Here is a 15,342-nt window from a genome sequence, read left to right as displayed (position 1 = left end):
TTAAAAGTACTGAGGGCACTTCATGCTCAGCAACGTGGGCATTCCACCCCAATGTATGCTAGTCCTGTCGAACGCGCCGCTCTTCGACTATGACAAATATCAACTAGGAAGCAAACTCACAAGTAGCGCTACATACTGCTGTTGTACTGGGGGAGGGATACAGAATTGCACGATCAAATGGACTTTGTAATGTATGTACATTTCCACTACTGTATTGCTGTATGTTTGGCTCTGGACCTCCTATAAGTCCCCTTAACTTAGCTTAATTGATCTCCTGCATCCACAGATTAATAACTACGACTGGTTGGCATCTTTTTGGGAATGTTACGTAAAAGTAAAGCCAAGGCTTTCTAGGATACTCTCATAACCGAGTCAAAAATGAGGTCTGTCTGAAGGTTGAGCAATGTGGGCGATTATGTTTCGCAGAGCTACAGGAACAGTCTGATTTGGCACTGTATTAAAAACAAAGCGAGAAGCGAATTTTAAGTTTTCATTTATTTTTAAAAAGGTGCTCCGAAATCTGCTCAGCACAATGAATATATCGTAAGAGTATGACTGATGATGAAGATTCCATGAAAACATATAAATGATATATTAAAACTTCATGCCACGCGGAGCACTGTAGAAGCAATTGTAAAGTGGAACTAATGTCTTCTACGCTGCCATTTTCATTTGGCATGCATACCATTTTAAGCCAAATCTCAACTTGCATAATTAAAGTAATACAAGATAACCTATAGCTGTCTCAGCTACTTTTAAACGAACAAACATACAAGATGTTGGCAACTTTTCAACCATTCAATGAAAACCAATCCTCCGCATCGACAAACTGAGGTTGATGAAAACACAGAGACCGACCAGGAAAACAAACTTAATATTTAACTACAAGTGCCCCAAACAAACAAAACAATTCTATTAAAGATAGTATGGAAACCTTAATCATGAGTTACTGGGTATGAAGAAATCGGTTTTTGTCCTATAAAGCATGTATATAGTACTGTATATAGAGGTTCATCAAATACAGGCTGCAAAAAACAAATCGGTTTACAAAATAAAAAATGCCTAAATTGAGTTTTCACAAAAATCAACAACCTAAACTCTGAAGCTATGCTCCCTCTAGACCACGCCCCCACGCACGTTCCTCTCTAATGGCGCACACTAGATGCCTCAGCCGCGCAGACAAACTGGATGTGAAAAATGCAGATGCGCAATCCACCTATAGTTCTCTAAAAGAAAAGGGAAATGCTGTTCAGTCCGAATGCGCATGGGCAGTTTCATTAATGTAAGAAATACACTGATTTATAAAGGGCTATCGGGCGCAGATGTCGTGCTCAGTAACTTTTAGTACTGCACAGCCAGAGTCCCAAACGCACCCATAACGTTCGCTGTGCTAATGAAGAAACACTGCTTCATGGCTGTGGCACACACAAGCGTTTCTTAGCCACTTGCTTCTGCACGGAATGTTAACACTAGCAGCCTAAACAGTGCACTGGTCAACTGTATTTTTATTTTTTTTGCGGACTTTTATATAGCGCGAACTTGACCCGAATCCAATCAGGTATCAGAGCGCTTTACAGTTACGTTACATGAGGACACACATTCATTTTTTTGTGGTTAGTGATTTGCCCAGAATCACAGGATGTTCAGCGTCATTACCGAGACTCGAACCCAGTTCCCCAGGTCCGAGGTGGAGCGCCCTAGCCGTTAGGCCAACTCCTCTCCTCATTGTTAAGGCAGGATGGGTGAGGCAGGGGTGTGGGAGCAGGAGTGCCCTGAAATCTTGGTAAATCTTGGCAAAAGCTGGGGTGAGGTAAGAACGTGAAATCCAAGCAAAGGCAGGAACTAGGCACCAGCTTCTATTGTTACAATACACACTGGTTGTGCTGCAGAAGGAATCACAGTAAGTAGTGGGACTGCAGAAGGATCCCTTTTATTTCAAGATTGAAACCCCTTGGTGAGAAGTTAGGGTCCTTGGTTACATTTGGATTCTCAACTCCAGCACTATTTCTCATTTTTCCTCAGCAAGAGGACTTTTTAATATATCCTTTAGTATTAGAGGTGTGTCACTGTTTGCCCAATAGCACTGGGTGCTAACAAGCAGCTGCACTTTAAAGGTAATATTCTCCCAAATTGTCTGATTAAACTTAAAAGCCCCATGACAAATGGTAGAAAATTATACACAGAGACGTCCTCTGCATTTTAAATGATACAAATTGATGTAATTCACTTCAAACACTGAGCGCCTGTTACAAGTAGGCTTGGGCGGTGAACTCTGCTCCGTTCACGCAGTTTTCTGCACTCCGCTGAGTTCTGAAAAACTCCGCTCCGTGAAGCAGAGCAGAGTTTTTCCTCGCTCGCGAATGTTAAGTTGGCGAGCGCAAGTGAGAAAAATCCAACCCTACTGTTAGACCAGCCAGCCCTTTGGCTGTCCCCTCCTCATTTTTTCTTCCTTTACCCTCTAATTTTTCTGTCCACTAGTTTTTTTTGGTGTTGACTTAGAGGCTCTGGGTGCCCCATCATCACTAATTGATGGTGTGGCGCAAGGCGCTTCCCTAAAATGGAGGGAGGGAGAGAACTACTCCACAAAATGGTGGCCTAAACTGTCACCTTAGAACCTGGCCCATAGGCTGGCATGAGGATTTCCAGAACCTTCTGGGCCACTCTAGCCAGTCAGGGCCCAGGCTATATATAGAGGTGAGGTGCGACGGCCATTTTGGGGGGTGAACTGAGGTAGTCAGGAGTAAGGCACCTGAGTAGGGAGGTAGGAGCGCCAGAGGGGGGGAACTGACTGTTCTTAGGGCCTGCTTTTTCTCCCCCCTCGGTTGACACCACCCCCTACCTAGTGACCTAGCCCTGCCTTCAGCCTCTGACCCTGGGATCACGTCAACTTTTTGTGCTCCCCGCCTAGTCAGGACCCCTGAAGAGAACTGGGGAAGAGAGTGACCATTTCTGACCTTATCCACCATTTTCCTGACTGTGCCTGGGTCCCCCCTATCTTGTTCCGCCACTGGCGTGTGGCCTGCCGCATTCCAACCAACCTGTCCTGAGCCTGGGAGTCGCTGTGAGGAGACAGGGGGCGCTAGGCGCCGAACACTTCGCCACCCCCGAACTGCAGGCCACCCCTTAATTTGTGCAACCCCGTCGGGGCTGTCCCAGAGAATAGCTCACCGCTGCAGCCCAGGGCCGGAAAGATCGCCCCCATAGTCATCGGACAAAGGTTTGTGCGCCTTAAGCGAATAACGCTAGAGTTAAGAGATACGCCGTTTATGACTAATTGAGTGTGTATTTTCCAGCGCGCTTTTTAAAACTCCGTTTCTTATACTGTTTTTAATCTTGCTTAATTTGTATCATTGTACCCTGTTTTTAATCTCCTTATTATCAGAGTAGTACTTACTTGCACGTTAAACTGTGACCCTCACCGCGGTTTTCGCGGGTCCTCAGGCAACTTTACCGGATCGCCGCCATCTTGAGGGTAGTCAGGGACGTTATACTGGCGCCATATTGGTGAGCGCTTTAGTGATTTGCACGGTAGGCGCGGCCCCTATTTATAGTTAGTATGGAGACGCGCAGCGACAGCGACAGCGCCGTCTCCACACCGGAGTCACACCAGAGTCCAGCCCGTCCGGGCCTGGACGGGCCCAGGTCCAGAAACTCCGCCTAAAAACCCTGCTATAAGGACGAAATACTCTCGAGATGACCTTATGGCTTTATGCCCGCCCCAATCCGTTGTCCGCAAACCGGCCTACAAAGGATTTAGCCGGCTATCTGCCTGTAGGCTGGGTCAGCCATCTCATTCGGACAAAGGTAAGAACGCTTTGTCGTTAGGTCTGCTGAATTGCAGATCTCTTCCAAGACACTCGTTAGAAACTAAACTTCTTATCCAAGATTTGGATTTAGATTTCCTGTTTCTGACGGAAACTTGGATAACGGCTAGTTCTGACGCTGATATCGTGCAAGCCCTCCCCCCAGGCTTTCTCATACCATCTGGACAGACCGGTGGGGCGAGGGGGTGGCATTGCGATTCTATACAGGGACTTATATGTGTGCAGGGCCCAGAACGGCTCAGTGTCGGACTGCGAGAGCTGTTATTTCTCCTTGCGCATATCCCCTACGGTATCACTGTCAGGTATATTGATTTACTGTCCTCCGGGTTGCGTGGGTAATTTTTCTAGCTCCCTTATGGAAACCGTTACGACCCTAGCCTCTTCTACGACTAACTTTATAGTGATGGGAGATTTTAATCTCCATTTTAATGACCCTGCCGATTTAGTAGCCCGAGACCTTCAGGGTGATTTGAAAGCATGTGAATTGCTCTTAAATAACGCGGGGGCTACGCATGATAAGGGACATTTCCCCCGCTTTATGGCCAGGCCTGCACATCCCCTCCCTTGGTCAGACCATTTTCTGGTTGCGGCAACGTGGCAAATTGATGCATCGCCTACATCTGGCCATCAGGCCTATTTGGTGGATAGAGCCTGGTCCAGGTTATCGATTGATGACTGGACTTCCAAATTGGATGACACATGCCTTCCCCTGGAAACTGACCCGGTAAAGGGGGACGCTAATTTTGATCATTGGCTGACCACTTCCCTTGATGCCATATTTCCGAAAAAGAGTACCAAAGAGGGAGAAAAGAATTGGCTCTGCCCCGTGGTATACTCCCGAGCTACGTACCCTCAGGAAGGGATGTAAGAAGCTGGAGAGGATGTGGAGAAAGGACTGGGAGGTAGCTAGGCGAGAGGAATACCGCTCTGCAATGAGGGGATATAAATCCGCTCTTCGCCATGCTAAAGCCCAATTCTTTGAGGAGCGCATAAGATCTGCATCCAACTCCTCCAGGGAGACTTTTAAAGTGGTAAAGCAACTCCTTAAAGTTCCTGACCCCGCGATAATACATGATAACCAGAAGTGTAAGGAGCTGGCAGACTACTTTCATATGAAAATTGAGAAGATTTTAAGCACCTTACCTCAGTCTTCGTCGCCTCAGTCTGGCCATAATATGGATATACCTAAACAGCCAAGAGGAGCATCTACCTATTTAGACACTTTTGGCCCAGTATCAGTGGCTGAAGTCCTTAAGGCTTTGGGTTCCATGAAAAGTGGCTCCCCTAGGGATCCGGTCCCCATGAAGTTCCTGAAACAGGTTGCTACTTCCATCGCGGATCCTGTTATAGATTTAATGAATGCATCATTTGCCCATGGATTGGTGCCTCCGAGCTGTAAAACAGCAGTTGTAAAGGCGCTTTTAAAGAAGCCAAGTCTGGATCCTTCGGACCTGGCAAACTACAGGCCCATTTCCCTGTTGCCGGGACTCGGTAAAATTGCGTTAAAGTTAGTGAACCAACAACTTTCAGGCTTTCTCAAGACCAATGGCCTGCTTCGAGACTCACAAACAGGATTCCGGCCAGGCCAGGGCACAGACACTGCCCTTCTGGCTGTCGTGGATGAAGCCAGAAGCATTTTGGATTCAGGAGGCTCAGTGGCAGTGATCCTCCTGGACCTCAGTGCAGCTTTTGACACTGTGAACCATCTGGTGTTGATTCAGCGACTGTCCGAGGTTGGTGTGTCAGGGGTCGCTCTGAAATGGCTCAGATCATTTCTTGGCGGCCGGACATACCAGGTCTGGGAAGGGAGTGTTCGGTCGACATCTATTCCCCTCCGGTGCGGGGTGCCACAGGGCTCCTCTCTCAGCCCTACATTATTTAATGAATATATGGCCCCCCTGGAGGATGTTGTGACCCCATTTGACATTAAAATCGTCAGTTATGTGAATGATACGCAATTGGTGGTCGCCCTATCCCAATTGGAGGGTAACCCTGATCTACTGCACTCCTGCCTGTCGGAAGTTTACTTCTGGATGTGTGAGTCATCCCTTAAGCTAAATGGCTCGAAAACTGAGATAATGCTGTTAGGGAGTAAGACCCTTTCGCTCCCTGCGACCAGCTGGCCCAGCTGTATGGGAGAGCTCCCCAGTCCGAAAGAGAAGATTAAGAGCCTGGGGGTCTGGCTAAAGCAAGACCTGTCGTTTAGGACCCAGGCGAAAAAAACGGCAGGAGTTTGTTTTGCCCTCCTCCGGTCAGCCCGCCAAATTCTCCCTCTCCTTCCCCTAGCATCAAGGAAGTGGCTTATTCAGGGGCTGATTACATCTAGATTAGATTATAGCAATGCTATTTTTCTGGGCGCCCCTGAAACAACATTTAATAAACTCCAGCTGGTCCAAAATGCGGCTGCAAGGCTGCTCATGGGCGTCTCTAGGATGCAGTCAGCTAAACCGGCCCTAAAAGCCCTGCATTGGCTCCCGGTGCGTGAAAGAGTTAAATTTAAGGCTCTTTGCACTGCGCACAAAATCCTCCAGGGGAAGGGCCCTCCCATCCTGAGGAATCTAGCGGTGCCTTATAAAGCCAATAGAACGTTGCGCTCCAATCAGAATTTTTTTCTCCAAATCCCAAGAGTAAAAAAGACCCGTACGGGCGGGAGAAGATTCTCGGTTCACACAGCTATGCTGTGGGACGCACTCCCTTTTAAGCTGCGTTCCGAGACCTGTACTTTGCGGTTTCGGAAATGCCTCAAAAATCACCCGTTTCCTGCTTGATTGCACTGAACTGGCCTTTTGTTAACTATTGGCGTCTGGATAAGCGCTGGGACGCCGGAGGGTAACTGTGCGCTATACAAAATGTTAATAATAATAATAATAATAATAATAATAATAATAATAATAATAATAATAATAATAATAATAATAATAATAATCGGGGCCCGTGGAGAAGCCCAGGGCCCCATCGCTGCAGTCGGAAGGCAGGAAAGCCCACTGGAACCCTGCGAAGGCCTCACGTGACGGGGGCGGACTGCGAGACGCGGCCCCCGCCGCCGGGTGATTTGCCGACTGGGCCGCGCCCCGCAGGTCGCGCTGCATCGGCAGCTGCGGGCGTGGGCCCTGGAAGTCTGAGGGAAACTCCGGAGCCGTCTGGAGTCCTGCGGAGCCCCCACCACCTCGCCAGACCGCGCCGAGTGGAGCGCTGACTGAGAGGAGGCCAGTGAGGGGCGAAAACCAGCGCAGGGGCCGAGAGGAGGCTGAGGAGAAAGGTAACCCCTGGGGGAGGCGGGCGGAAGGCCGTAGAGAGGCCCAGAGTTCGCCCCTCCCCTGAGGAGGCCCAGTGAGCCACAACACTTCCCCCTGACCTGGGACCCACCTCACCAGCATCTCCTGCCTCTGTAGGGCTCCAGGTCAAGGGAGTTTGGGGCCCGAGGACCTCGCCTCATTCGGAGAGTCCCGTTAAGGCCTTAGGTACTTGCCGGGGATAGCACTAATGAGGTACTGAGTACACAGCTAAGCGGAAGGGCTACTTTTAAGGCGCTATGAAATTACCAAGTGCAGTGCTATGTAAATGACTCTATTTAAGGCGCTATGAAATTACCAAGTGCAGTGCTATGTTAATGACTTCATTTAAGGCACTATGAAATTACTATGTGTAGTGCTACGTAAATGACTATTTAAGGCGCTATGAAATTGCTATGTGCAGCGCTATGTTAATGACTCTATTTAAGGCGCTATGAAATTGCTATGTGCAGCGCTATGTTTAATGACTATTTAAAGCGTTATTGAATTTGCTGTGCTGGGTTTGACCACCAGGTGGCGCGCTTGATTTCACATCAGGGCTAAGGTACTTAAGTACTGCCAATTTAACCACAACGAAATGTTTTGACCCTAATGTGGTGTAGATAAAAACTGATTGGTTTCATTTGAAAGAAAAGAGAAACCTGATAAAAGGAAAGATAAAGCTTTTCTAACTTTTATAATACCTTGGTGTAGTGTCGTTTTTAGTGGTGATACGCTGGAGTGCTGAGGTGAGTGTGATGCAAGCACGACATGTTACTCCGGAACGAGGCCTTTCCACCTGAGCCAAGCTACCCTAGGACTTTAGGTCCAAAACCTACACCACCTTCCAACAAGATTTCTCAATGCGGTTAGTTGCGACAGATACCGTTGCGAAACTATCTGTTCGCATTGAGAAAGCTGCAGCTCGAGTAGACAATCTACTCAAGCAGCAGAAAGAAGCAGCACTGTCTTGCGCTGCGAATTGTGCAGTTTGCGCTGATTTTCCAGCACAGGACAAACACCCGCCGCTAAAAATCAGTGCGAACGGCACGACCGAACGCACTCTGCCACTTGCGGAACTCCTCATAGCTTGGCAGGGTTTTTTGTTCACTAGACGGAACTCCATGAACTCCGCCCACGCCTAGTTACAAGTCCAAAATAAAATTGAAACCCTATTGCTAATAAGTGAGCTCATCTCATGTGTGACACTTTCAGCCAGTTTCCTAACTGCATTTTGTGTGCAGGGACTAGTAGTTTTTTTACTAAGTATATGCTTAAAAATCTCAACATGCAAGTTGTTGTGCTGTTATATCTTATCTTCCTCTTGTTCGCCTTCATCTCTTTCCTCTCTTCTCTTCCCCTTCCTTTTGTTTCCCTCTAGCTCTCCAATACCCAATACTACACTTTCTCTTGCCTCTCATTTTATCCCCTCATTTCTTTAATTTGTTTGAGAGAGGCAGTCACCCGTATTTCAGGATGAGAAAGATATAAACAGAGAACAAGCTCTTCAACTTCATTTAGGAGTAAGTGACCACAGCAATCACCATTTCACGCTTCAAATATTTTATTTAGCGAATACAGATTTTAGGTGTGGTGTTTTTCCCTCCCTTTTCTATTCAGTCAGCCACATTGGATAACATCAACTCATCCCATGCGACCGAACCATTGATGTTGCAATGATGTGTTCAGTGAAGACATGTATCAGCTATAAATACTTTGAGAGTCTCTTCTATTTACCTCAAATATGCATTTACACTGTACAAACGGATCATTCATACAAGCAGAAGATGACAAAGCAACCTCTATGTCACCAGCAGTCCTCAAACCCATCATCATCATCTTCATTGTGGCTCACGATTACACTCTTCCGCACAGAGCCATGACAAGGGGGCACACGAACACACTTGCGGCACACAGTGAACAATAAGTAGAGGTAGATTGCTCTGAAGCATTCGTACAATCAGAATTTCAGTCTTACATTTAGCATGAGTCTTGCCATGATCTTCAGCTTCTCAGCTGTGAAATACGTGCGGTGAAGCAAGGGATGGTTGGCCATTTTTCTGAGGTGCATCATGACATTGCACAGCTCTGTGTTTTTTTCTGTAAACAACAGAAAAGCACAAACAAGTTCAGAAGTTAGGCATCACAGAACATACCCACTGTCAATGTCACAAATGTAGATATACAGTGCTATGTGAACATTATTTGTAGAGTACACATGCATTCCGGGTATTTATCCTGGATTGGAACCAATAAGGACATGCTGGGGCCTGGCTGGGGCCTAGTTAAAGAGTCAGGTTTTGAGTTTCTTGCAAAACTCAAGGAGCGAGTACCTTCAACACTCCCAACCGCCAGCTTTGCTCCGCTGACCTCGCCATCGTTCCATGCATCCACCGAACGACCACTGGTGGCAGATCCTTCTCTCACCTCGCCACTAAGACATGGAACACTCTCCCCATCCACCTGCGACAGACCCAGGACCTGCTGACCTTCAGGAGACTTCTCAAGACCTGGTTGTTCGAACAGTAGCAGCCCCCCCCCCCCCCCCCAGCGCCTTGAGACCCTCACGGGTGAGTAGCGCGCTCTACGAATGATTGATTGAGCGAGCCTTCAGCTTTGATGTGCAGAGGGAGGTCATTCCAGGCTTTATGAGCAAGGAACTAGGAAGCTCACCGACCAGTTCTGCGGACTTTGCGAGTTAACAGGAGGCTGGCTCAGCGGAGTAATTTGGTTGGAATGCTGTAGCTGACGTGGCAGGTTTGGGTAGGCGGAGCCAAGGGTGTGAAGCGCCTTGTAAGTATGACTGAGAAATATAAAGAGCACACGTTTGTAAATAGGGAACCAGCCGGAGATAATTCCAGACTTCTAGTGGATGTGATGTCTTCGCACAGGTTCATCTTTTGAAATAACGCTTCATGCGCAATGTGACAATGGCCTTCAACCAAAGTAACAAAAGTGACAATGTAACCACGGAGGGTGGAAATCTGACCACATACATTAGTCTTTACACTGATAGTAAAGTTCACATAATATCTTTACCATGCCTCCTATCTGCATTTTGGGATGTGAAAAGAGACACTCGTACATCTCCGGAAAAAGCCTTTGACTGACCACTCAGTGATTATATTTCCTGGAATGCTAATACTTTTTTTGTTCTAAAAATGTTCTTGAAGGTTTTTTGGTCAAGTGCACACGGAAAAAGGGAAGTGAAGTTGAGGGCACAGAATGCTCCTTTACATGCAAGAGACATTACTTTGCGAAAAAGGCATCTTTCAATTACAAGAGAACTTGGATCTCTTTGCAGCTATTCAAGGATTTCAAGTCCTATCGCTACAGAGACCTTATTTCAAAAGACAAAAACACGTGAGAAGTCTTACTTATTCTTCAAGGTGTACAACATACCTGTACTGTTAATTGATTTTTTAAATCCATTAAATAAGTTCACATATAGTTCTCCCTGTTTTTCCGACATCGGGCAGAAATCTATCACATCCTGCTTTGGAGGCAACTGTTTAAGAACCTGAAAGAGGATAAAGGAATAAGTAAAACAAAGGATACCACGCTATACTTTTACGACAGTACAATTTGACAAGTGTTCTGCTACAAAATGATGACTTTGCTTCGTTCTTCCTTATTAAGTCTTTCTTTTTTAACCACACACATGATGAAAAGTAGTGCTTAACACTATTCTGCTGAAGCAAAAACTGCCTCAAACTCCCATAAAAGATTTTTAGCAAAGGGTTAAAAGTACTTAATTTTTCTAATCCTACTCCTTGATCTAATTGCGCCAGTTGAGTATTTCCTAGGATGCCATGTTTAGTAGCCTTGCGTACAGTATTACATATAGCACAAGAGAAAATTAAATGCCTCAGTTACACAAGATAAAGAAAAAAATACTACTACAGAAGTGGGAGTGGATGGATGAAAAGATTTCTTGACCGTGCTGAATGCTGACTTCTGGAGGAAAGGTGCACACTTAAAGTTCTTATGTAAACAATGACTTTCAGGTGATGAGAAGGGACTAAGGAATATCGGTTTATGTTCAGCAGGAATACCAATGGGTTAAGTGCCAATCTATTTAACTAAGCTTAGTGCCTTAAAAACAAACTACTCATCCAATGCTAAGACCTTGAGTTACCTCAGCAACAGAGAAGCAGGTTGGAGAGAAGAGAAAAGCATGTAAGGGCAGAGCTAGACAAACACAAGGGACAAAACAAGAAGTCAGAAGCACATGAACAAAAGCAGCAGAGCATAGGGGCGGTAGAGTAGGACAGGAGAGAAAGAGCGCGCAACATGGAATACAGGGCAGAGAGATGAGAACGCAACACAGACAGGGGGCTGAGAGAGAGGGCAGGGAGAAATACACAAGGGAGACAGCTGTAAAACGTATGCAATTAAGCAAAATCACTAAAGTAGTTCCCTAAACGTGATAAGTGGGAGAAGAGAAGTACAGAGGCCATGCTCTAGGGGAGGAACAAATTCAAAAAAGAAAAGGCTAGTCATTCAATAGGAATCAAGCAAATGAAAGTAACAAAAAAGCCAACTAATAGTAAGCAATGGGCAGGCTTTAGGCTAGCTTTACATTCCTGGTAGTCTGACAATGTCTTTCTGAACCAAACACCTGTGCCCACTAAAATTTAGCATCACAGAAAGTAGTAACTTTGCAATCTGTACCAGTCGAGCTGTGCGAAAATGCACTTTGTTTCTGGGAGGATCTTCACATAGAACAGGAATTCGAAGGGGAACTAGAAGAGAAATGGGAAACATAGAAAAGTGTTCTTTACTGAAACAAGTGTGGCCTACTTACTAAAAATACTCTAGCCAGCCCCGCCCCCACCCCCCTGATATTGTGATTTTGCAATTAGCCTAAAAATCACCTTCACCACTAGCAAAACATCACGCCGGATAGGTGCGTCTTCAGATAGTCCGAAGGGGCTACTATCCTCCCCTTGGAGACCACTCCTCCCTCCAAGCCTCCAACTTACGACCAGCTGACGGAGGATCACCTGACTTTGCTTCAGGAGGAAGTCATGACTCTCATGGCCAAGGAAGCCATAGAGAGAGTTCTGGCACCAGAAGTAGGCTGTGGTTGTTATTACCGCTACTTTCTGGTCCAGAAGAAGGAAAAGGGCCTGCACCCTATTCTAGATTTGCGAGCCCTAAACTACTTCCTCAAAAAGGAAAAGTTCAAGATGTTCACTCTACCTACAGTCTGGTCTCCCCTAGACCCAGGAGACTGGATGGTAGCGTTGGACTTGCAGGACGCCTATTTTGACATTCCTGTCCTGACATTATATCGGCTCTACCTGGTTTGTGGTAGACCACGATCACTTTCAGTTCACAGTGCTCCCCTATGGCCTTACCAGCACCCCTCGGGTGTTCACCAAGGTGATGGCAGCAGTCGCAGCTCATCTGAGCAGATCAGTGGTGCCCGTCTTCCCCATATCTCGACTAGCTAATGAAGGAGAGCTCGCCCCAGCTGTCATCTCCCACCTCCAGAGTGTGGTGGACCTCATGCATTAGCTGGAGTTCACTATCAATGTGCCAAAGTCACACCTGACTCCCTTTCATTGGAGCAGTTTTGGACAAGGTGCAGTTTGAGGCCTCCCCTTCCGAATGGCAAGTCCAGGATATTTGGGCTATGATACAGTTGTTTCAACCCCTATCCTGAATTTCGGTGAGACTTACCCTGAGAATACTCTGCTGCACTGGCCTCCTGCATCCTGCTTGTGAAACATACTCGCTGGCATATGCGGGCTCTGCAGTTGGACCTGAAGTTCCAGTGGGCACAGAATAAGGGAAATCTCTCCAACATGGTTCAGATCTCGGAGGTAACTGCAGATAACGAACCAAATCTGGGTCAGCGGCAGACCCTTCTCCTTTCCCCAAACAGATGTGCCACACCTGAGATGGGGCGACCATCTGGGAGAGGTGGACCTCAGTGGTGTAACAATAGCCACGCAGCCATCGTGGTGCATCCCCCCCTCCCCGCTCCCCCGCCCCCCCTGAGATCCATGTGGCCCCTTCCAGCATGGGCAGTGAACCCCTGGCCTGAGAGCTCCTGACTGGGTCCAGTGTGTGGGCTCCTTCTTGTACTTTGCAGGGAGGCCCCCCCCCCTCAAGTTTCACTATGCCACTGGTGGAGATTAGAGGCCTCTGGTCTACCACAGAATCCGGACTCCACCTCAACCATCTGGAGCTATCGGCGATCTGGCTGGCATTAAAAGGCTTTCTAGCCTCCATCAAGGGAAGGCTAGTGCAGGTGATCACGGATAGCACCACCGCCATGATGTACTGCAACAAACAGTGTGGGGTGGAGTCGTGGACTCTTTCTAAAGTAGCCCCTTGTCTCTCAACATGGCTGGAGCAACAGGGCATTTCCGTGGAGGTTCAACAGCTGGCAGGCTCTCTGAATGCCAAGGCAGACAAACTCAGCCAAAGATTCCGACTGGATCAGGAATGGTATCTCCATCCGGTGGAGGTGCAAGGTATCTTTCAGCATAGGGGACAGTCTTGGTTAGATCTGTTTGCCACCTCAGAAAATGCGTACTGTCAGCAGTTCTGCGCGCTGGAGTTTCCAAGGAGGCTTTTCATCTCAAGGGGAGCTCATGCCTCCTGTAAACCTTTCTGCCCACACCACTCCTGTCCAGAGTGCTCAAGATCAGGAAAGACTATGCCCAAGTCATCCTTATGGCTCCCTACTGAGCTTGGGGAGTTTGGTATCCCGAGCTGTTGAGCATGGCCATCGGTCCTCTGATCAGGCTGCCCCTTCTGGAGGATCTTTTCTGTTCTCCACCTGAAGTTTGCTATTTTTTGGGCACCCAGGTATCCCATCACATTAAACAGTATGTGCCTGCTGTTAGCCAAGTTTGTGGCACGGTGTGCAGAAAAGCAGCTTGACCCCCTTTCTGCTCCTCTTTCTCAGGTTCTTCTTTTTTCCCCTCTAAGAAAGAGAAGCTACTTCACCATCTGGACCCAAAGAGTGTGTTGTTCTACCTTGGCCACAAGAAAGAGTTCCGGTTTGATGACCAACTCTTAGTGGGGTATGTCAGAGCACAGAAGGGAAAGGCTATGTAGAAACCGGCCATTTCCCGATGGATTGTGCTATGCATTAAAATCTGCTACACACTGGGTAAGAAGCAACCCTGTGAGGGTTTGCGTGTCATTTCACCAGAACAAAGGTTGTGACCACTGAGTTAGAATGCCGAGTCCCAATCCTGGATATCTGTCAAGCTGCATCGTGGGCTTCCTTGCACACGTTCACAAAACACTACTGCCTGGACAGTCAGGTCCGTCGGGATGGGGACTTTGCCCGTTTGGTCCTGCAGGGATTTTTGGTATGAAACTGTTTCGCAGACCCAACTCCCAGAAGCTATTGCTTGGGTATCTATTCTATGGCAAGCAATCTGTGGCTAGAAGTCTAACAGATGAACAAGTTGCTGAACTTTGGTAACACATTATCTGGTAGAGACTATCTAGCTGCAGATTCATTGCTGAACCACCAATTCTCCCCGCAAACAGATTACTAGGGACAGAGCTTGCACCTTTCAGGGTCCTAGTTTTCCACACCAGTGGTCAGTGTTCTTTGTGGTTCCGCGCTCCTAGCATGGAAAGTCACGAAAAGTAACAGACGTCAGCAGTCTGGGGTGGTGCCTATTAAGCACCACGCAAGTCACATCTGGGGTGCGGACAATGCCACGCGAAGCCGATTGACGCCACCTACCGGCGTGCAAGGGTACTGCTCACAAATATTTTCTGAATCTAGTCTAATGCCTGGGGATAATTCTAAGGTAAGGAATCTGCGGTTATAAGTCTCGATCAGATTTTTTTTTAATTAAACATGCAAATAAATCATTTACACTTCTAGCCAGTGTGTTTCTGCAACAGGTCTGGCTTTGGCTGCTGCCCTTTCATCTTTGCCACTGCTTTATTTGATTAGTGCGTGGTTTATTACAAAAAACAATTTTTCCAACATTTCAAAATTAAATCCAGGGTAATAACACTTGCCCAAACACTCACAAGCATGTGGAAGTGACTGGTGGGGTTCAATGACACAATATTGTGGTAAACAATAACACTGACAAAAATATTGCACCAGAGATATTGTTTACTACAACTCTGTTTTATTATACATAAAATGGAAATGACGAAAATAAAGAAAACTAATATTGTGGACAGTAATATCGTCCAAAAACATAAAAATACTTTTTGCAAATATAATTACAGTTTAAAGTAGTAAATGCTAA

General features: G+C 46.9%; 1 protein-coding gene across 3 annotated transcripts in view; it reads right to left on the bottom strand.

Moving 5' to 3' along the window:
• SMARCAD1 (SNF2 related chromatin remodeling ATPase with DExD box 1) overlaps positions 1-15,342 on the bottom strand; it is a 683,175-nt gene that overhangs the window by 159,246 nt on the left and 508,587 nt on the right. For all 3 annotated transcript variants that reach the window (XM_085641145.1, XM_085641146.1, XM_085641147.1), the window contains 2 exons: positions 10,499-10,616; positions 9,075-9,196 (listed from right to left, as the gene is read on the bottom strand). In XM_085641145.1, the coding sequence (XP_085497271.1) occupies positions 9,075-9,196; positions 10,499-10,616 (240 nt within the window). The remainder of the gene's footprint in view (positions 1-9,074; positions 9,197-10,498; positions 10,617-15,342) is intronic.

Source organism: Triturus cristatus, chromosome 2_2 (assembly GCF_964204655.1).
Source record: "Triturus cristatus chromosome 2_2, aTriCri1.1, whole genome shotgun sequence".
NCBI classification, from domain to species: Eukaryota; Metazoa; Chordata; class Amphibia; order Caudata; family Salamandridae; genus Triturus; species Triturus cristatus.
This window is presented reverse-complemented; position numbering and strand designations above follow the sequence as displayed.